General features: G+C 36.9%; 1 protein-coding gene across 7 annotated transcripts in view; it reads right to left on the bottom strand.

The window, feature by feature from the left end:
- The window catches only part of fgfr3 (fibroblast growth factor receptor 3), a 109,284-nt gene extending 86,233 nt beyond the window's left edge, over window positions 1-23,051 (bottom strand). For 2 of the 7 annotated variants that reach the window (XM_028801618.2, XM_028801622.2), the window contains exons 1-2: window positions 22,426-23,050; window positions 8,441-8,667 (exon numbers count right to left, since the gene is read on the bottom strand). In XM_028801618.2, the coding sequence (XP_028657451.1) occupies window positions 8,441-8,609 (169 nt within the window). In that variant the 5' untranslated portion in view covers window positions 8,610-8,667; window positions 22,426-23,050. Of the gene's footprint in view, window positions 1-8,440; window positions 8,668-19,024; window positions 19,333-19,430; window positions 19,543-22,425 lie in introns of those variants that run through there. The other 5 variants (XM_051928393.1, XM_028801623.2, XM_028801624.2 and 2 more) reach the window with 5 other exon arrangements.
- Window positions 23,052-23,365: the final 314 nt, after the last annotated feature.

The following is a 23,365-nucleotide window of genomic DNA, read 5'->3' as shown; positions in this document are numbered from 1 at the left end:
AATCATGGAGCTCTAAGATAAGCTCTAAGATTTCTGGTATTATTACAGCATTATACATTAATTTTGTACAAATGATTCACTTTAGGTTTTCATTGTTTGAAAAAGTGAATACATCTATGCAGCTTGGACAGTCTCACTTTAAAAAGCAGAGCCCAATTGGCCAGTTTTTTTTTAGCTTAATTCAGTATTAAAAATACTTTCGATTTAACATATTCCATTTTCACAGCTATTATTTTGTGTTTCTGTCATGTCTCATTCAACTTCAAATAAGATACACATTGATTAACCTACTTAATTACCTTGACAGAGGACATCTTTACTTAACAAAATGCAGGTTGTTAAAACTTTGTCATGTTTTTCTTGCATAGATAAAAATAATAACAGAGTAAAGCAGATATTTTTCAGGAGAAGGCTAAGTCCACATGACTTGTTTTATTAACTTGTTTCATTAGAATAAGTGATTCAGACACTTATGAATAATATAATTATGATTAATAATGTCACATTATTATTACAGTATATACAGTATCTCTTTCACCTTGCTCTCCCTCACAATTACTTAGGTCCTCTGACCAAAACTTACTGGTTGTGCCAAGGCCTCCACTTAAGCTCAGAGGGGACTGTGCCTTTTTAGTAGCTGCCCCTGAGCTTTGGAATAGTCTACCTTTTTATATTAGGTCAGCACCAACTTTGGGCACTTTAAAAGCTACTCTGAAAACCTATCTTTTTACCTTAGCTTTTTAAAACTTGGTTCAGAGTACTATTTTTAAAATTTATTTATATAATTTTGTTATATTTATTGACTGTATGTATTTATTGGTGTATTTATGGAAACTGTATGGAATTTCTGTCAGTTTCTGTTGTTTCAAATGTGCTCTTGACTTATTTACAGAAAATTTGTGGGTGTCTGCACTGATTACAAAAAATACTGTTATATGTTGTGTCTTGCTTATTTATTTTTTGTATCTGTGTAACAAATGTTCTCTGTTTCTGTAGTTTCCTGCTGCAAACAAATTTCCAAATAGGGTGATAAAGTCTACTTAACCTGATCTTACTGAGCAAAGATGGGATGTCTGCATCAGCAACATTTCTGGGCAGTTGTATTCACTTTGCACAATGAATGACTCAAGTCTTGAATGTAGCGTCCTTTGGCTTCTAGCAGACGCCAGAGCTGGCACACATTAAGATCCAACCCTTACATCACTGACAGAATGCTTTACAGGCTGAAAGACTGGAAGGTTCATCTCACAGCTTCAGTGTGCTGGGTTCAAATCTTTGTCACATCGTCTTCCTGTATCTATGTAGATTTCTGAGCAAGTCACTAAGCTTCCCTCCAATGATAAAGATATATATCAACAATTATACTGCAATCCTGAATTTATCTTGTACCCTATTATCAGGTATACTATTCAAAGGTGGCTGATTAAATGGAAGATTTTTTTAAAATTCTGACAAATGATATAAACATAGCATCTGTTTCTGTAAGCAACCCTGTGAGTTATTCTGTAATATGTATCACAACGAAAGACATCACATGAAATAAAGATCTCTTGTTACTGGCTGCACAGTATTTATTTTCAGACATTCACTTATTGAAGAAAAAGACTCAATCGAAAGGGAAAATATCTAAAGTAATAACACTCTTGGGACAAGGATGAACAAAATCTAGCAGAGTGGCTGTTTACTTTCAGTTTAACACTATCCATGGCGTTAAGAAGTGAGCTCTATAAATCAGCTCACTTCAGCAGTGAAAAATGAACCCTGCATTTAGAATCTGGTGTTTTATTACTGCCACTTTAACGACAAAACCAACCCCTGGCATGATTTATAGTGTCAAGTGAATAGAATGAGGGAGCAGGAAGGCTGGAAGAAAGGAGTACAAGGTCAGATGCAAAACCCTACTCTCTGACCTACCTCCAGTAGAAGCTCTGCAAACTACAAATTAATTTAGGTGGTTCTTTCAAACACTCTGCACAGCTAGACAGTGCTGAGCCCATAGAAGAGTTACTGTATTTTAATCAAAAGCTATATTACTGTATTGTGTCTTACGTACAAATATTCACATGTAAATAATAAACTAGCATGTTATGAAAAAGTGTTACTTGTACTTATTAAACCAATACTTAAAAGGTCAGACCTAGACCCACACATACTAAATAATTATAGGCCTATTTCAAATCTACCGTTTCTCTCTAAAATACTAGAAAAAGTAGTCGCCAGTCAGCTTCAGACACACCTTACGCATTACAATTTATTTGAGAAATTCCAGTCTGGTTTTTGCACTGGTCATAGTACAGAAACAGCACTAACGCGGGTTGTAAACGACATTCTGATATCCTCTGATGAAGGAAACTCCACTGTAATTATGCTGTTGGACTTAAGTGCAGCATTTGACACCATCGACCATTCTATTTTACTGCACAGGCTAGAAAATGATGTTGGGCTTACAGGCACCATGCTCGCTTGGTTTAGTTCTTACTTATCAAATCGATTCCAATATGTACCGAAATGTGCTGACAGTACTCCATCATTATACACAGAAGTTCAATATGGTGTCCCGCAGGGGCTCAGTACTGGGACCTTTACTGTTTCACTTTACATGCTTCCACTGGGATCTATCATTAGGAAACATAATGCTAATTTTCACTTGTATGCAGATGACCCCCAGTTATACCTTTCATTTAAATCAAATGAAGTTTCTCTGATGTTGTCTTTAATTAGCTGTGTTAGCTAATTAAAGGAGTGGATGAATGAGAACTACTTGTCTTTAAATACAGATAAAACAGAGATGTTAATTGTTGGAGGGAATGACGCTGATCATAACAATATTTTGTCATCATTTAACTGAATCAGCCCGCAATCTAGGAGTTATCTTTGACTCTAGCATGCCATTTAAAGCGCATATTACAAAATTGTCCAAAACATGTTTCTTCCATCTTAAAAATGTTAGGAAATTAAGGCGCTTTCTAAATAAACAGGATTCTGAGAAAATAATTCATGCATTTATCTATAGTAGGATTGACTACTGCAATGCGGTTTTCACTGGATGTTCAAACTGTTCTCTATACAGCCTCCAGTTAATCCAAAATGCAGCTGCAAGAATTATTACAAGAACAAGAAAATACGAACACATAGCTCCAGTTCTTAAATCCTTACACTGGCTCCCGGTTAAGGTTAGGGCAGATTTTAAAATCCTCCTTTTAACATATTAGGCATTAAATGGCCAAGGTCCAGCTTACTTGTCTGAACTTATCATGACTTACAAACCAGAGCACACATTAAGATCTCAAGATGCTGGTCTGCTTATGGTTCCAAGGATTAATAAAATAATAATGAGAGGTTGAGCTTTTAGTTACTGGGCCCCTAAACTGTGGAATGGTCTGCCTCCTACTATAAGGGATGCCCCTTCGTTCTCAGCTTTTAAATCCCGGCTGAAGACTCACTACTTCAGTTTAGCATATCCTGACTAGAGCTGCTGATTAACTGTACATACTGCATCTCCGTTGTTAGTCATTAGCACTTAAACATAAGTAACATGATAGTTAGAATTGGATACTAACCCTCACCTATTCTGTTTCTCTTCTCTGTACTCAATTGTGGCACTTGGTGCCACGGCCCACCTGCCAAGTTGTTTTGCCTGCCTAAGCTAAAGTCATCCTTGATGGAGGATCGCAGGATTCATGGGAAAGAGGGGTCCTTTCATCGGATTGGCTAGCCCAGCACTGTTTCAGCCATGGAATGGCCAAATGGGAGAGGCAGCTTGATGGATGAGGTCTCCAGGACTCTAAAAATATTCAAATCTTATTATGTGATATCATCGACTGTTAAATTCTGCTCCGTACTTCTAAAATTTTTATTTTTTTTTTACTTCTAAAAAAATTTGTATTTTATACTGTTTTGAGGATTTGTTCTGTTCTGTGTATTGTATTGTATTGACCCTCTTCTTTTGACACCCACTGCACGCCCAACCTACCTGGAAAGGGGTCTCTCTTTGAACTGCCTTTCCCAAGGTTTTTTCCATTTTTCCCTACAAGGTTTTTTTTGGGAGTTTTTCCTTGTCCTCTTAGAGAGTCAAGGCTGGGGGGCTGTCTAGAGGCAGGGCCTGTTAAAGCCCACTGCGGCACTTCCTGTGTGATTTTGGGCTATACAAAAATAAACTGTATTGTATTGTATTGTACTTATAGAAGTTGGGAAGCAATAAAAATGAGTTCATCTTCCCAAAACATCAAATCAGACCTTACAAGAACATTTACAAGGAAAACAAAATCCCTGGGCGGCACGGTGGCACAGGGAGGACCCTGGGTTCGCTTCCCAGGTCCTCCCTGCGTGGAGTTTGCATGTTCTCCCCGTGTATGTGTGGGTTTCCTCCGGGTGCTCAGGTTTCCTCCCACAGTCCTAAGACATGCAGGTTAGGTGCATTGGCGATTCTAAATTGTCCCTAGTGTGTGCTTGGTGTGTGTGTGTGTCCTGCGGTGGGCTGGCGCCCTGCCCGGGGTTTGTTTCCTGCCTTGCGCTCCATGTTGACTTGGAATGGCTCCAGCAGACCCCTGTGACCCTGTAGTTAGGATATAGCGGGTTGGATAATGGATGGATGGACAAAATCCCTACAATGATTCCAACCTTACACTCGGGGCTGCTGAGACAGGCTTCTGCTTTCTGTGACCATAATATAGGACTGACTAGGTACAGTAAGTGGACTGGTTTACAAGATGCAAACTTTCACATATACTTAATAAAAATTGTAATTTCAACTGTCCTTAAAAGTTTTCATTACATGGCATGTACTTTTCAAAGATATAAACATTTTTTAGTATATGGCATGGAATTTAGTGCTGAGGCCTCATGGATTCAGTGTTCCAGCTTCAAATCCTATCTATGTTGAGTTTGCACAGGTGGAGTACCAGTTGATCACAGTGAAACTGAAACATTCATACCCATAATATAATCAGTCAGACTCACACAGATTAACCAATGATAGATGTGTCTGGAGGAAAACTGGGATGTACAAATCACACACTAAAATCCAAGACTCTTAAAGCTTTAGGCAGCAGCACTGACCACTCATTCACCATGCCATCCTACCTACACTTAGGGAAACACAAATGCTCAGACTAGCCAAAGACATCATCCATTTCCCATTCATTCTCAACCTTCCTCATTTTGACCAAGGCGGAGTTTATTCAGTAGCCAAGTTAAAACAAGCCCTTCACAGCGACACACCAAAAAGCAAAAGTGCCAGTAAGAGGTAACAATCTTCATTGTGGAAACATACCTCTAATATGTCAAACAAGTATTCTCCAAAAAAAAAAAAAAAAAAACAAACTCCCAATACATTTCCAGAATACATACTGTGTAGTTGTCTGTGCTGTGTTGTGTATGAAGATATCTGATATATCCTTATCTAACTCTCACTTTATATCATTTAATAAAACATAAAGTTGGTACAAGTACTATGGCACACGCATCACTACACACTTGTTGTTATTCCAGCGAGGTCTATTTTATTAAAAAAAAAACTGAGTGCTTATCTGTGGGAGGGTTGTTAGTGAGAGTTATATTGTCACTAAACTCCAGACAGTCTCAGATGTGATATTCACCATAATGTGAAGTGCTTTATTCCTGCAACATCAGGCACAAGTTGAAATTTATTTAAATTCATTAAGTTACTGATTACTATAACAATTACCATCTTTTTTGGGATCAAATTTTTATTTACTTCCCATCAATAAAAATAAAGTCAAAAGTTTCAAACAACAAATGTGACCATTTAAAAAACAAATGACAAAGTTAAAAAAACTTGGCTATCCTGTCTAATGGCTTGACTTACTCAATCCAAAGACATACACATTATTCCATTTAAATTATAACTTTCATCAATATTCTTTCTTAATCCACTTATTTGAGTAAAGAATTATAAAAAGCCATTGCCTATCCCAGTAGCATAATGTAACAAATCTTGAATGGGGTGCTGGTTAATACAAGAATAATAAAAAAGAATGCCTAATTCATCCATCCATTTTTCGAAACTGGTGCATTCCAAATCAGATGCATGTACCGCTGGAAACTACCCCAGTAGTATCAGGTGTTAAGAAGGAAATGATCTTTGAAATTACACCAGTCCATTAATACACACATTCCCTACAACATCAAAATTGGCTAATTAACATAACCCATACATCTTTAGGAGGAAACTGGAGTACCAAGAGAAAAACAATAAGGAGAGAAGATTAAATGAAGTGAATATGGAAAGTGACCATGCCAGGATTTTAACTCAATCTTCTGGGGCCTTTACAAAGTGAAAAACGCAATAATTGTTATGACCTTGCTTAGTAACTGATTTTTTAAAAGATCAACATAAATCATAGCTACAGTTTTTAAGAGAGATGTAGAAATTGGAGATGACCCACTGTGGCCAAGCAAAGAAGTCCAGATTTATGATAGCCTATGACCATCCTGCAATGTTTTAATTTTGTGGGGTTGGTGAGGCTGTTTGTGATAGTCCTCATTGTGAAAGGCCATAAATATATTAACAGCTAATTTAATATTTGACACCACTTCAGTGCTGTTGTGATAAAAAAAGCTAAGATTTTACACTTGTATCAAAGAGCAATGAGGTTCTAGCTAAAAGTATAAAATAGCACATTAAGAAAATACTTCATCATTTACATGTAGTAACACCGTGATTGGATATTTAAAGTACCGGTAACTCCTTCCTAATAATTGGATTTGATTCTTATTTTGATTCTTATCACAGTGATCTGCATATACACATGTTTGCTCATTTTCAGAATTGGAAGTTCATGTTCAAACAATCACAAACATTGTCAAGCAGGAAAAGCAGAAATATCCAAGAATTACCTAACTATGTGTCAACTTTCGTGTGAATGCTAATTCTAACCTAAAACTGTTAGCAAAGATTTTGTATTAAAGCTTATCTGTAAGTAAAGTGTGAAAGATATCTAATAAAAAATGCCCTTGGGGAAGAACAAGAAAATCGAAGAAATGTGTAGATTTTGCACACTACTGTACTGATCTTGACAACCAAAACTGACATGAAAAGAGAGCTTCTCAGTGAAAAAAGGGGAAATGCAGCTGGCAACTTCCTAACCTGCTAATTCAAGTTGTAACACTGTGCAGAAGAACATTTAGCAGTGTCCCTAATTTGCTCATTGTCTGAAAGGGTTACAAAGAAGGAGATATTTTAGAGTTTCACTAGGTAGTAATGTAGTGAGAGCACAGGATATGTCTGCAGGCAATGCACTAGAACTCCCATTCTCCCGCTTGTCTGAAACAAGCAGTTCTTCACATTTTTATTACTTTAATTTTATTTGTAAGCTTATGAATAACAATTGCTTTTACTGCTTTTTAAAAGGTATTTTTAATTCATATTTTATCAACACATTAAAAAAAATGAAAACATGAGTTACTCTGGTGTTCAGAAGTGTAGGGTTCATTCCAAATTAGCTCTAAAAACAGTAAATTGGTTGTTCTCTTTAAAATATTTAATTTACATTTTAAAGCAGCTTATGATTGTTGGGATTTTAGCTGGAGTCTATCCCTTTGGCCTTTTTGTTTTCAGACCACATTATATAAGAGCTTTGTGGCTATATGAGAGCAAGTTGTCGTAACAGGGTAAATCACCTGCAAATGTCCAATTATTTGAAATTCTCCTTTGCCATTTTATTTTTTGCTGCACATAATTGATTGAAGGTGACATGGTTGTGCAGTGATTCTACAGCTCTTTAATTCAAATCCCAGCTAAAATGCTGTCTGGGCAGAGTTTCATTTTCTAACTGTGCCTATGTGTATTCTCTTTAGGAACTCTGGTTTCCTCCCACATCCCATAGATGTGTGCCAGGTTAACTGACAACTGTAAACTAATCACACAATCATTTTTATAGGGGTGTTAAGGAGTGTATGGTTGTTCCATACCATGTGCTGAATAACACAACTTCTGCATCCTTTTATAGGAATACAATAAATGGGTTTGGAAAACTTTATAAGTGAATGAATGAATGATGTACAGTATTTGAGTTGTTGATAAAACAATAAATATCAGAAATTACATTATTTTTGCCCATGACACTAAAGTATCTCAGTACTACTGTGCAAGTGCAGAAATGAGTGTTAACAACAACAATAATGATAATAAAACTGGACGCAAGAGCAAAACTCCAAACCAATGAAGCCACATACAAAAATCAAATGTCAACCATTGCAACCACAGCAGCAATTCAGGAAGGTCAAAAAATAAGATTCTAGTTGCTATTAGACAACTTTGTTTTTTAAAAAATATTATTAGCAACATGAGAAAAAAAATAGCTCAGTGGTCCACTAATAGCTAGATCACATTCTCCAAAATTGACTTTAACTGACTTCAGCCAAGAATAAGACATCACTAATGTCCCCAGTATGATCACTGTTCTCTGTGTATTCCTACCTGTTCTGCTGCTTGTTCTTTCGAAAGGCTGGGCTGCAGGTAGTCGGGCTGCAGGTATGCTGTTCACAGTCACTAAGGAGAAACAGATGGTATACCACAAGGTAATCATTCCTCTGGATGCAATGAAAGACAGAAGCCGACTGCTAGAGCCCTGTCCAGCCTTAGGCATCCTCTGGACTCATGCTTTAAGCTTGTGGCCACTACTTGCTCCTCCCAATGGACGCACACTAGAAGACAGAAAATTGGAAAATAAAGATTAAATTCAGCAGTGTGTTATGTGCTCTGTTGCTTTTCGATGACACATTTTAGCTGTCTGGCAAAAGCACAATGAAACATGTTTTAGGTATTGCTAAGAAAAAACTTGTATACAACTTTGTGAACTCCTTACTGGCTCTAGTAAGCATGGAATGGTATTACAAAACAGTTTTTTTTTTTTTTATCAAAACCCATTTCATGCTACATTTTCTCATAGAAATGTCTTTTTTGTTGTTAAAAAAAGTAACGAATACTAAATCTATTACAACAGCTATTAACAAAACATCTTGCTGATAAACAGTAACTGGCACTATCATTAGGTTTTTGGCAACAGTATGCTTTGAAAATAAAAATGTGTTTTCTATGTGAGGCCTTGGAGGCATTTTTTGTGCCAAACGACTCTGAAATTATTTTTAGCACACCGTACTTCAATCTTAATCAGTCACAGTGCAATCACAGCACATTTCTTTTATCATGTGATGCCCAAAATGTTCAGAAATCGCAATGGTTACTTTGTATATCAGAGTTGGGGAAAGTAAAAGAAACTTTTAGAGTAACTGTTTAGTGTAATTTTAGTGTAATAGTCAGGAATATTTATGAGCATGGTTGCCAAGATGGTTGCCACCTACCTCTTAAAAAAAAAAAGAAAAAGAAAAATGTCTGAAAACAAGTTCAGATTCAAAGGCGTGCCATTATGCATTCAAAACTTAATTTTTTTCTTTTCTCAGTTTTGCCAGAATAGAAGGAAAGGTACTGCAATGCTCAATTTGCATAAACTAAAGCACAAGTCTGGTCTTGTTTAATTACAGTAAGTGTATCGTAGACACAAAAAAAACAAAATTGATTCCAAAGGCAGTTATTTTGTTGAAACACTTTTTACCAGGCATTGTTAGCGTTTATTTAGAGTATTTATCTTTAAAATGTTCCCTTTCAATCCAAAATCCAACAACAAAAAAACACTGAAATAATAATAAAAAAACATTAAATGGAGGCACTGCCTCCACAAAGAAGTTTGATGTCAGCCATTTCTACTAGATACATTTTTATTTAGCTCACTTAACTGTGTCACGTGTATAGCTGGCCCATGTGGGGATTTTATTATAAGGCCTGAGGTTTGATCCTAGCTGTAGGAAGAGTCATGACAGTTGCCCCAGGTCAGTATGATCTTGGTTATAATATTGTTAGAGGTGGGAGAACTGTTATTGAGTATGACAGATTTTAGTGGGGGAGAGTGCAATAGTGTTTGACAAGAAAGCCTGTTATAGTTTTATAGATAACAATGAAATGTCCTAAACTGCTATGACTCTTCTTCTTTGGCTCAGCTACTAAGGTCACTTATGCATCTGTTCCACTCCATCAGAGCTGAGCTTGAACTTTGTTCCTGGTTTTTGTATTTTGCTTTTACTTTCCAAATTATTACAACCAATTTTCATGCGTATTTACTGTTGACATCTGCTTTTTGTTAGTATTTGTTAATTGTTTTAAATTAGTTAATTACCTTTTGCTTCTTATTTATAACTTAAATTTGTTCTACAAATTGAACCTGGGACATCAATTATAATCATTTAAGTATGATACAACTAATGGCAAGTAAGATGAAATTGTCTTAAAGGTCTCAATTGATTCCTTACCTTAAATTAGTATTCTCTGTTTCTGTAGAAGAAGGATTCTTTCTTTTAGAAACTGGCAAAAGTTTAAGATATGTTTTCTTTATCTTTTTGAGAAAGCATGATATTGAGATCCTTCATTTATAATTATTTAAATCATTCTTAGAACTTTGCTTTGCTTTTCAATTTTTTCTCTAAATTTAGTAAAATAGCTTTGACCATTGCTAGACCTTTTTTGTTTAGAATTTCTGTTTTAGACTAAAGATAAATCAGGTTTTGCCTTCTAAAGTTGAATTGTTTGTGTTTCAGGGGTTTTAATCTGTTATTTACTGTTTTTCAATAAATAATTTTTTATGGTTCTTGCAGTTGTTACTCCACATGGTTCCTTCCAACCACCTAGATCATAACACACTATAATACTGCAAATGAGAAAGCTGGAGTTTAATTACATATGAGGAAGAAACAGCAGCAGATTCAAAGGAGGGATCTCATCTGGAAAACATGATATGTGAATAATGAATGAAAGACTTCATACCCAATCAAAAATGTCACACTTTCCTTAAGCTCATCCTTGTTAAAGTCTTTACTCCCTTTGCATTTCTGAATAATTCTGTTACTCTGTTTAATATGCATTATATAGAGGATTGCAGAGAGTCAGAGTTTATCCCAGAAGCATCATTCTCAAGTCAGAAAGCAGCCATAAATGGGATGCCAATCAAACCCAAGACACTTTGGCATGCATACATACTGTTCAGAGTAGCCAATTAAGTGTGGTTTTGGACACAAGACTAATGGAGGCAACAGGAAGCTATGCTAACCACACAACCAACACCACACAATAAAAAAATGTCAAATATAAAATTCAACATCCATTGATGTATGATTAAAACTGTGACTGATTTACAATACATGCTATACTTTCCCTCTGAAAGAACAATCATTGAAAACTTCAGAAAGGATTTATCAAAAAAAAAAACGTCTATACAAGAGTGTAAAACAGTTGCTAGATTGTTAAGCACATCTATGTGTTGGAATATACTGAAACAATGTGGTGGCTTTGACTTGTAAAAAACGGTTATTTATCCTCATCTTACAAACTAAATAAGGCATGTGATGTACTGTTTTTTGGGGATTTTAGAGCTACCCTACCTATAGTATCTGGATCCATTATCCTGTCAAGAAATATATCCAAATCTGACAGCACTCATGACTACATAGCAGAAAAAATAAAAGTACCTGACTAATGTAGGATGCTGCATCTAGTGCCAGCACTTGGGCCTGAAACCACAGAGTTGCTAGCTCAGTTCCCACCAGTGGCTCCAACACTTCAGCAAGCACACAATATAAACAGCTTCTCGTTTTAACCTTATAATTCAAACCTGTGTTTGACTAATACATTTATAAAATATGGCCGTTTGGAAATTTAACTGATACTTTCCAAGCCAAACTTTCACACAGTCCCTTTAATTAATACTCTTGTCATAAAAAGCACTTTATAAGGTCAAAGCAGCTGCTACTGCTGTTATCTGCTTAGTATAACCCATGTATACATAAATAACACTCAAACAAAGGCTAGTATTTTGCAAGCTACATACACACTAGTTACATTACATAAACAAAAATTCCAAGTGTCAAATGCTGTGCCCTTGTAAGAGCCATCTGCTTTTTTTTGGAGGCATGCCCTGGCACAAGTTTTGTCCACTCAGCAGGGCTGCTTACTGCAATACTGGTCAACAGACCCTAGAGACCTTTGCTACTAAACATTAATTACAAGAACAGTGGGCTAATCTTAAAATATCAACAAAAGAGAATACCAAATTCAAACAAACTATGCTAAGCTTTTTTTTTTTTTTTCGCCTTACACAATTTCTTGTATTAGGAATTTATTAGTTTTCGCATACCCCTTGGGGTCAGAGCGCAGGGTCAGCCATTGTACAACGCCCCTGGAGCAATTACAGGTTAAGGGTCTTGCTCAAGGGCCCAGCAGAGTAGGATCTCTTTTGGCAGTAACAGGGATTCGAACCGGCAACCTTCGGGATACCAGCGCAGATCCTTAGCCTCAGAGCCACCACTCCTTAAAACACACATTAAAAACATCTGAAACTTAAATGATAGGATTTCTTGGCCCACACAGGCTGAATCAACATTATATATAGGCAAAATCCTATATCCTATCCTATATAATCCTAATTTGACTTTCTTTTGATAAGTACAGTAGATATTCTGTCCTGTGATAGGCTGAAAACCCTATCCAAAGCTGGTTCCTGTATTATACCCACTGCTTCTGATACTGGATAAAAGTCTTACAAATTACTATATAGCAAATGTTATGTATAATATCTCTCTGTCAGGATCCTGCAAACACATCAATCAGTTTCACACTAAATGCCATATCTTCTATATCATTTAGTATACTTTGTAGTATTGTTTATTGTTAGTGGCACTTCATACAATAAAATAGATTAAGTGCACAACCAATGAACAAAATTAAAATGAATGTCTCAGCCCAATACTCTGTAACTAAACTATTCCTAAGATCTCATCTTGATTTCTGCTTGTCTAAGAATTGTTTATCTAACAGAGTTTTCATAAGCTCACCTGGAATTCAAAAAGGATTATTTTGTACCTATCATACTAAAAGATTATCTAATATACTATGTAAGGTCTTATGGTAACTACAATTCTAAATATACTGAGTTTTTAACATTTGTTCAACCCTCACTTGGAGATTCCATAAGTCCCTGTAAATTTCCTTAGATTTGAACGATCGTGTACAAATGTAAACGTTAATCCATTTTCTAAACCTGTTTATTGCATTAGACAGTGTCAAGGTGCAAGACATTAACCAGTCCATTACAGGACTACAGTCCAATGGAGGGCAGCATTATGCACACACCCTCACTCATTCACACATGGCCAATGTGGGTCATCTGTCAAACTAACATGCACTTGATGTGAATGTAGAAGAAAACAGAAGTTCCCTGAGAAAAACAAACAATGTTCAAACTTCCCACAGATAGTGATTTATCCAGAGTCAAAAACGATACTTGGAGTTATCAGGGAGCATGGTTAGCCAGTGCCATGCCATGTTACTTGCTATAAAAATATATGAAAAAATATCAATTGACTTAATTTTGAATCTCATATGTCCTTTAATATTATCCATATTTGGTTCCAAGACAATAATAAGATTGCTTTTTAAACCATACAGAAACTGTCCATATTGCTATTTTTATCAAAGCAGATATCACATATACATTTTAATAGCTTCACCTCCTACTTAAAATCAGTCTTTTGGAAGGTCTCCATTACCTCTTAATTAACTTCAGCCCACCAGGAACTCTACATTTTGAACCTAAAATAAAGTATTTTGTCCTAAATATTGTTATATTTTTAGAAGAACAATAACTATATAATAATAAAATATATAAAATATTTAAAACAACAGGGTTTGCAGTATAGGCCTTAGAAAAATATATGCATTGACTTTATCTATGTTTATTGACAGAGTTAAAGATGTTAAGATTTGCATTGGGTGTGACGAGGATGAATAGAATTAGAAATGAGTACATTAGAGGGTCAGCTCAAGTTGGACAATTGCGAGGCAAAGTCAGAGAGGCGAGATTGCGTTGGTTTGGACATGTGCAGAGGAGAGATGCTGGGTATATTGGGAAAAGGATGTTAAGGATAGAGCTGCCAGGCAAGAGGAAAAGAGGAAGACCTAACAGAAGGTTTATGGGTGTAGTGAGAGTGGACACGCAGGTGATGGGTGTAACAGAGCAAGATGCAGAAGACAGGACGATATGGACGACATGTAATCTTGCCTGAAGAAGGGGCCTGAGTTGCCTCAAAAGCTAGCATATTGTAATCTTTTTAGTTAGCCAATAAATGGTGTCATTTTGCTTGACTTTTCTCTACATTCATAATGGCTAACACGGTACAACACTCTAGCACTACAGACATACAAGACACCGAAATGTACCGCTACTACATGGAATTGAAGACCCGGTGGAAGAAACTGGCACACACGAACAGCGACATCTTCTTCTTAACAACATTACATCTTGCCTGAAGAAGGGGCCTGAGTTGCCTCGAAAGCTAGCATATTGTAATCTTTTTAGATGGCCAATAAAAGGTGTCATTTTGCTTGACTTTTGAGCGCCTTTCACAAACCCAAGGTCGCTTTACATACAGAGTAAAAAAAATAAAAAATTACACAGATGACAAAAGTTCGTAGAAGAGGAAAGTTTTCAGTTGAGATTTAAAAGTGCAGAAACAGGAGCAATCTCAAAGACACTGATGAGGGGCTATAGCACTGGAGGACCTGCCTCCCAAGGTGGAGAGTCTAGTGCATGGGACAGAAAGGATATTACTGCTCGAGGACCTGAGAGAACAACAAGGAGTGTAAGGAGCTAGTAACTGAGTGAGGTAGAGGGGGGCAAGGTTATGTAGGGCTTTGAAGGTGAGAAGCAGAATCTTGAATTTAATCCTTGATGGAACCGGTAACCAGTGAAGCTGGGAGAGAACAGGGGAGATGTGAGCAAAACGCTTTGTGTGGGTGAGGACTCTAGCTGTAAGGTCTGAATATACTGTAGTTTCTGCATAGATTTTGCAGGGAGGCCAATGAAGAGGGAATTACAGTAATCTATACGAGACATTATGAAACAATGAACCAGAGTTTGAACATCATTAAAGGACAGAAATGGACGGAGGCGGGCAATGTTACGGAGATGATAGAATGAAATTTTGGAAAGAGACCTAATGTGTAGCTCAAAGTTAAGTGATGAATCAAACAAAACACCAAGATTTCTGACAACAGGAGCAGGTTTGACAAGTGTACCATCAACAGAAATAGAGAAACTGGATGACTTAGAAAGTTGGGATTTTGGACCTACCAGTAACACTTCAGTTTTATTGGCATTAAGTTTGAGAAAGTTAGTTTCCAACCATAGCTTAAGATCAGTGATGAATTCAGTGAGTGTGCTGGGAGGTGAATCTGTAGGGGAGTCTGTACTATGATATAACTGTATATTGTCTTAATAACAGTGGAAGTTAAGGCCATGTCTGCGAATAATCTGACCCAAAGGAAGGATATAAAGTAGAAAAAGTAATGGCCCAAGGACTGAACCTTGAGGGACACCATGCGACAGGTGAGGTGGAGGATTTATATAGGCAGAGTGTGACAAACTGTTGCCTATTAGAAAGATATGATGTGAGCCATTGAAGGGCTAAGCCAGAAATGCCTACAGCAGAGAGACGTGACAGGATGATTTCATGGTTAACGGTGTCAAATGCTGCACTTAAAGTCAAGGAGGAGGAGAATATTAAGGAAACCGCAATCTGCAGACCGGACAAGATCATTGACTACACGGAGAAGAGCTGTCTTAGTGCTGTGCTGTGTACGAAAGCCAGACTGAAAAGGTTCATAGAGTGTATTTTCTAGAAGAAAAGCATGGAGATGTGTAGCAACCACGCACTCCATCACCTTAGCCAAAAAAGGGAGATTAGAGATACACCTGTAACTGGAGAGAGAAGAAGAATCCAGGTCAGGTTTTTTAAGGATTGGGGTAACTGTAGCAGTTTTGAGGGCAGTAGGGACAGAACCTGAAATGAAACATGCATTTACCAATGAGGCAGTAGAAAATTATTAATGTTTTATTCTATTTACCAAGAAAGTTGTTTTAGGTTGCATATGTTCTTACTTATTAATCACTGGACATAAACCCATTGACTAAGCTAAAAGTGTTAACAGCTACAAATGCACACCTTGTGTTAGTGATTTGTAATTGAGAAGTTAATAAGAAGGCTCTCAGATGCTACTCTCCTCCCCACACAAATTCTGAAATGTAACTTTTGATTGTCTATCTATGGAATAAGAGTAAAACAATAATCAAAATATTTCCTCTTTTTCCAGATTGCTAGATATAAAGTACTTTATAGATCTCCAACAACCACATCAAAAACACATGCAATGGCATGCCACAGTTGTTTGATTTACAGAGATTATTATATTTTAGGTAATGAAATAAGAGAAATAAGCTGGATGCCATATCTACCAGTTTAATTTATACTATGTTAAAAACAGCACCTTTTCTTGAACAAAGAGTGAAGTTAAAATGGGATGACCTTCACTGCAATTTAAGAGGGCATCAAAATCATTAAAATTAATCACGAAAGGTGCCAGAAATATAAGAGAAAGATATTACATGAACAGAACTTCTCCTACATTTCTTGGTTTTAATGCAATGGAGGGATTTGCATTAAAGGCATTTTACAAGATTGTCAATACATAAATACAGGAATGCTTTAATCAATGTATTTATGAGTTACATTCAAACAGGGCATAATGGCAGAATTATTAGCTCTGCTGCCTCAAAGTTTCAATGTCCTGGATTTGTATCCTGTGCATGGTCATTGTCTTTGTAATGCTTTTACAACCTCCTTGTATCTGTGTGGGTTTTACTGCAGTTTTCCCCCCAAATATGTAAGTATTAATTTGACTAGTATTTTAATAACTATCAGTAATATTCAAGTAAATTTAACAATCAAAATGTCTCCCACTCTCTAAATCATAAGTGAAAAATCTGAATTTTAAACCTGACCTATCAATACTTCAAAAATCTAAAGATAGAAGTCAAGCAGACTGGCATTACTTGGCTCTGCACAAGTTAAAACTTCATGAGCAATCCAATAAAATTGTTTGACTATGAACTTCACTTTTCACTAACTAAACACATTACATCCAGTAACAAAACAAACACATTATGTGCCTATTTTGACTTTAAAAAATTGCTATACACAAATGCCACTATAATCAAGAAATAGAATACATGGAGCTAATTATATCTATTACCTCAAAATCATCTATATGACAAAGGTCATGCAAAAAGACAATTTCTCCTCTGGGTTTAATACAGTGTACCAAATTTCCATAGTTTATATGTACTTAAAAGCAAGCTCAGTTCAGTATTCTAATATTAAGTCCTCACTGGGTTAGAGATACAAAAAGGTCATTATTGGTAAAACAAAGTTTGAAACACGAAAACAAAATGACAAGGACATTTACTTTTTTAAATGTAAATGTCCCTGTGGCATCTGTGTTTTTTCCTTTTTTTAAAAAAAAAAACACCAGCATTAGGTATTTGAAATTAAAAGCAGAATCCCTGCTGTACGTTACTAAAGCATCATTTTAATAAACACTTCTACAAGAGTCAAGAGGCACAGCGAATCTAAAAATAATGTGGCAATTTGAGCACACTGACTAGTAAATTACCCCTTGAAGCACTCAGGCATATAATAATTTTACAGGTTTGCATGGTCTGCATTTTAAACAGCATCTCTCAGCATAGCAATAAATAAAGTTACACTTTAAATGGGTTACTATAATCAAATACACCTAACATGCTTACTGTTTTATGGCACTTTAAAAACATTCCATTTCTTTATAAAGTTCTCAAAAAAAAATTTAAATCAGTGATTTTATTCACCAGTAAAGTGATTTCAATCCACTCATTTTCCAAACTTGCTCTGCCCACTTCAGGGTTTCTGGAAGCTGGAGCCAACCCTGGCAGCATCAGGCACAAGTCAAGCATCTACTCTGGACAGGACACCAGTATATCACTGGGCACACCCACAATCACAGTGGATTTTATAGTTCCCGATCAACCAAACCCGCATGTCTTGGAGAAGTGCAAAGAAGAATTGAGTACCTGGAGGAAATCTCTTGCAGACACATGGTGCACATACAAATTCCAAACAGAAATTGACCAATCAAATCTTTGGATCTGCAAAAATTAACCACTCTGTCACCATTCTGCCCTGGCAAGAAAATAAATATGTATTCCTAAAATATAAATTTATCACCTTTCAGAGCTCAATTGCTTTAGGATTGCTGTTCTGTGGGGAAAACAACTATTAACAGTATGCTTCATTGCAGGGTGATTAACAGAACTAACATGATTAGACTCCAGTGTCACACAGAAAAACTCACAAGTACATTAAACCTGCAGTACAAGTAGAAACAGGAATGCAGAATGGACAGATAGGTGGAGTTTAGAAAAGACCTGACATTATTACTCAAGATACTGATTTTACATATTTAGATCTCTTAAACAGTCACTGCCAATAAATACTGTAAATATTTACTGACACATGTTGCACAATTTAAACCGAGATACAAAAAGCACTGTGAGAAAAAAAATATTGATTTGTTTGTGCAGGCACAAAAAGGACTGTACTGTATTCCTTATCTTTAATCACCTCTCAAGACCATCCACTAGGGCCTTACCTTTAATTACCTCTCACGACCATCCACTAGGCTAGCTATTGGTAATGAGACTTTTAAAGTATTACAGTTACGCCCACACTTTTCTTCTTTACAATAATGCAGAAACCAGGCTATTAAATGACTAAGTATGTGTTTACTTTTAACATAAATGCAGATGTCTTTGCCACATTGTAACTTTGTACAGGTGACTGAGGTGTTTGTAACAATCAAGGTCAACTTTAAAAAAAAAAACACTTTTCTAAATGCAAACATATATATAGCTATATATACACATTGTATATACGTATATATTTAAAGGTTAATTATTTTGTTGTTGTTTAAAACTAGGTTCATTATGCAGATTATCCAACTTCAAAAATTAACATCTATTATTCTGTATTAATATATTGCGATTTACATATTCAATGTTACTAACAAGTACAGATTATGTGCTACCTTAACTCCAGCTTTCCTTCAATTCATTCTCTAGCTCCTTGCAGGTCGGCAGGTGAAGGTCGGTACCCATCTTGGCAGCATTAGGCACAAGGCGGAAATCGATTCTATAGCGAAGGTTGAACATTCCGGCACTCATCTTGTCAGATTCACCCCAGGGATGAAAACGTGAGTACCCGATAAAGACTCACGCGCGAGGGGTCATGCAAACACTACACGGACAGTGCCCTTATTAGAATTTCAACCCAGAGCTGTGAGACAACGCATTTATTGCAGCTTTTCCCAATTTCGGAAACACGCCAAAGTCCAGCTCATCTCATATGGCGCACTTTTAAACAGCACGTAGCACTGCCGCTGCAGCACGACAGCCGACGGGTCATTGACTGTGCTCGGCTGTCTACCGACTTACCCATCTCGCTCCCTTTCCATTCTGTTTTTCTGTCTTTATCTTTTTTGCCCCTCGCTCTCTCTCGCTCTCTCTCTCAGCCTCGCAGCGCCTGCACTCTACCGAATGCTGGCGCCAAAACTCTTCGTCTGTTACATCTATCCACGTGTTCCATTTCATTCCTCTCAATAGCAAGACCGAGGTCGGTGCCAGTTGTCAAAGTCCAAGTGTTGCACCACCCGTTTGAACTTAACGTAGATTTTTTTTTTACAGCACGAGGGTACACCATAGTTATTTGTAGTCAAGAAGAATTTAGTTCAGTCCCGTACCGCTGCACGGTAGCGTGTATTCATATTGTTCTGAAACGTTCAGGTTAGCATCAAAATATAGCACATCAATGTGAAATCAAGCCTTATTTTTAGTTTTAGAGACACGTTCTCGATGTTATTCATCCAAAACAGGGAGCTTACAATTGAACCACACGAGATTGCGTTAATGTGCTGTTCTTGCTTCCATGTGTTATATATATATATATATATATATATATATATATATATATATATATATATATATATATATATATATATTCTAGCTGTGTGACTGTATTAAATGATCGTATTTGCTAATATTCCACAGGTATGTTTTTCTTCCCTTCTGCATTGCAGTACGCACCCTACAGCGTACAGGTGTGATTTCATTATTGTATTACATACTAACTTTGTTCCTTGTGCATTGGGAAAAGACGACTAATTTACATGTGTGTTCTTTGAATACCTGCAATGAGTAACGCGTGGATCAGTGAACACGGCACCAGGATACAGTAGCGAACCCACTGAATGTATGAATGGGCTCAGGAAACATTACAAAATTGTAGGCACATTTGGGGAAACCCGTACAATGCGCTATAAACATATTATATACATCGCTCATAATGTCCACTCATTAGCACGCGGTGCATTATTTAATTTAAAAAAGCCTACCTGAAAACGAAAGGCATCGGTAACCGTTTAAACCGGCTTGTTTTCATTATTGCTACTTCCATTTCTTTATGACGTAAGCTATAGAAGAAAACCGGTATAAGCAGCGAATGATTTGAGTAACCTGCACGAAGAATTAAGAACAATTGCGAATGTGATTTAATGCTTTAATGATTAATGAGACAGAAAATCGACTGCATATCGTCATGTTTATATAGCACTGTATCCACAGCTGTAACTATTTGCTACACATTGGGCGCATTCAACTAAACCTCATCAATATCAAATTGTTATTGGCGAGTTTCTAGCGCATGTTTATCACTTGGTATGTGTTAGCACAGGAAAGAAGAACAGCAATAAATAATAGTGAGCTATTGGGAAATAAAATGAAAAAACGCTTTACCCCCGACTAAGTACCTTTTATCTATTCAATCGTTATCATTAAAACATTAAAAGGCAAGCAAAAGTCAAGACTGCCAACGATAATAAACATTTGTTGACATTAACTCCTGCATACCTCAGCATAAGGTGCCGTCAAGATGTGTAAAAAATGTGAAACAAAACAACAAAGAAAATCTATGTTAAGCGTTTATATTGGTTTTTTCTACTGATTGAGCAGCGTTTCTTCACAAGTAATTTTACTAATGCAAGTATCTTAGTATCAAGAGTTTAATACAAAATGCATACAAATTTATCATTAAAAGGTATGGTGAGAAAGGAGCCAAATAAAATATTTTTTTATATAATTAACCTCCGATATATTCCTCATTAACAGGCAGAATGTAAATCCCATTTCAGGAATCGCTGGGTTTAAACTTAAGTATATATCGTGAGCTGCACAGCACCAATTAAATAATGAATTAGTTTGTTCACCAAACTACAGTAGCCTATACTCCGCGCAGCGCTTGTGAAGCTGAAGCCTTGCAATAACATCGCGAAGTCCACCCTCGGAACCGGCTCTTAGTTTATTCAATAACCTGAGCTCATCTTTGGGGTCTCCGCGTGAGTAACACAACGCTTAGCAACCACTGACTGGCTTGTATTGGGCACAGTAAGCAGTTAAGGGAATTAGAAATTGCTAAGGTACCATTGAGTGGCTTTATACATTATCAGCGCCGAGTCAATATTTTAACGTTGCAAACGTGTCCTCTATATGTCTTACTAAATCCACGTATATTAATAATAATTTATATAGATAGCCAGTTCTTATTTTATAATTGCGATTGTGTCATTTCCCCGTTTCTCATTTAGTTACTCGTTATTTAATTATGCACGTCATTCTGTTAGGTATACTAAATGAATTTGTTATTCCGCTTACCACAATATCAAGAAAGCAATCATGAGCAGCTTAATTAAAGAGTGTGCATCATTTTTAACCTCACTCCCTATATTTTTTCTGCTTTCAGAGACATATTTAATAACCGGGATGTTCTGCAAGAGTTCAGCATCTGAGTCTCGTCTGCAAGTTAACTACAGGCTCCGCTCACTCTCTCCAGTTCTGCGCGTACAGCAAATTTCACACTTCCAAAATCAGTCTGCTGCTCTACTGCAGACTGTATCTGTTTATACGGCACACGCTGAACTAATTAGCCTGGAGCCTTGAAGTCCCGAGGAGAAAGAGAGACCCCCCTCCACACACACATACACACAGGCACGGGGTACAGATTTTTCGCAATTGTTCCTGCACCATCTAGTCACTCCACCCGTTTGAGAAGACGCCAATCACTTCCTCTTAAATTCAAACATTCAAGATTTCATTGTGAGTTCATAATAGAGCAATGCCATCTCTTTAAGTGTACAAAAATCGGCGTTACGTGGGTACTGATTATTTGCATATGTTGAAGACCAACCGATGTGCTCAGCACTCCATATAGCTATACCCAGATCACATTGCAACCAAATTACTGGAATTGCTCTACCGGAATTATAAAATAAACACAGCCAACACATTTATCTGTGTACTCCCCAAATCCTACCTCTACGCCAATATTTTTAGAAAATGATAGAAGCATATAAGCGTGTAGTGAAATATAAATACTAACCCCTTTCCAGCCAGAGTGATGCTCCACACAGGGACCAGTTTGGATGAGAATTTTTGAGGTTCTCTTCTTCTGTCAGTCCAGTTGCACTCGAAAGTGTCTTAAAAACCGATAGGATTACTGACTCGCTGACTGCTTTGAAGAACGACTATTACAACAAATTTCTTTCCGTCACTTCCATTAAATAAATGAAAAAAGTAACCAAAGAAACAGCTATAAATCCATTCAGGAAAATCAGTACTTGAGGTCCCAAATTTTTAGTCGCCTTTCAAGATCATCTGGTGGAACCACAATCCTTATTAGAGCGTTCGCGTTCGTGTTCGTGCTGTAATCTGTTTTGTATCTCTAAGTGTCCAAGACCCGCAGAAAAGAAAAAGACAGAAAATATTTTTTTAATCCGAACAGGAGCAAAAAAAACACGATCGGTGCAAGTTTTAAAGTGCCGGTCCCGGGTTGAAGATAACTTGTGCTAGGCGGTGAAGCGTGCTACTCTGCTTGCAGCAGCGCCAGGGAAAAATCTGAGATGCACTGTTGTGTGTGAGAGCCTGGGGATCTTTGTACGTATCTATGTATGTATGTGTGTGTGTGTGTAAAAGCTTGGCTTACACACCACAACTGGCAGGCACGCAGAAAAAAATTAACGAGGATCAGATTTCAGGCTCCAGACCCACTCGCAGCGCCCCGTTTGTCCCACCCCCATGAGAGTTAAAGGAACTGGCAAAAGAAAATTAGGGAGAAGGGGCGGGGCCATTCCTCGTAGCACCTCCCACTTCATCCGCAATCACGGTTTTTAAATAAATGTTTAGACGCGCTTGGTTTAACTCATTGCAGCCCTCAGCCGTGCAACATTAAATGTTAGCTTATTAACGCTGACAAATTCGTCAGGTTTTGTGAACAGAAAAATGTTAGTAAAATGATTAGCTTTTTCGCTAACATGAAGGGG

This window comes from Erpetoichthys calabaricus, chromosome 5, assembly GCF_900747795.2.
Source record: "Erpetoichthys calabaricus chromosome 5, fErpCal1.3, whole genome shotgun sequence".
Classification (NCBI taxonomy): Eukaryota; Metazoa; Chordata; class Cladistia; order Polypteriformes; family Polypteridae; genus Erpetoichthys; species Erpetoichthys calabaricus.
Note: the sequence above shows the minus strand (reverse complement) of the source record. Positions and strands in the feature narration are given on the sequence as shown.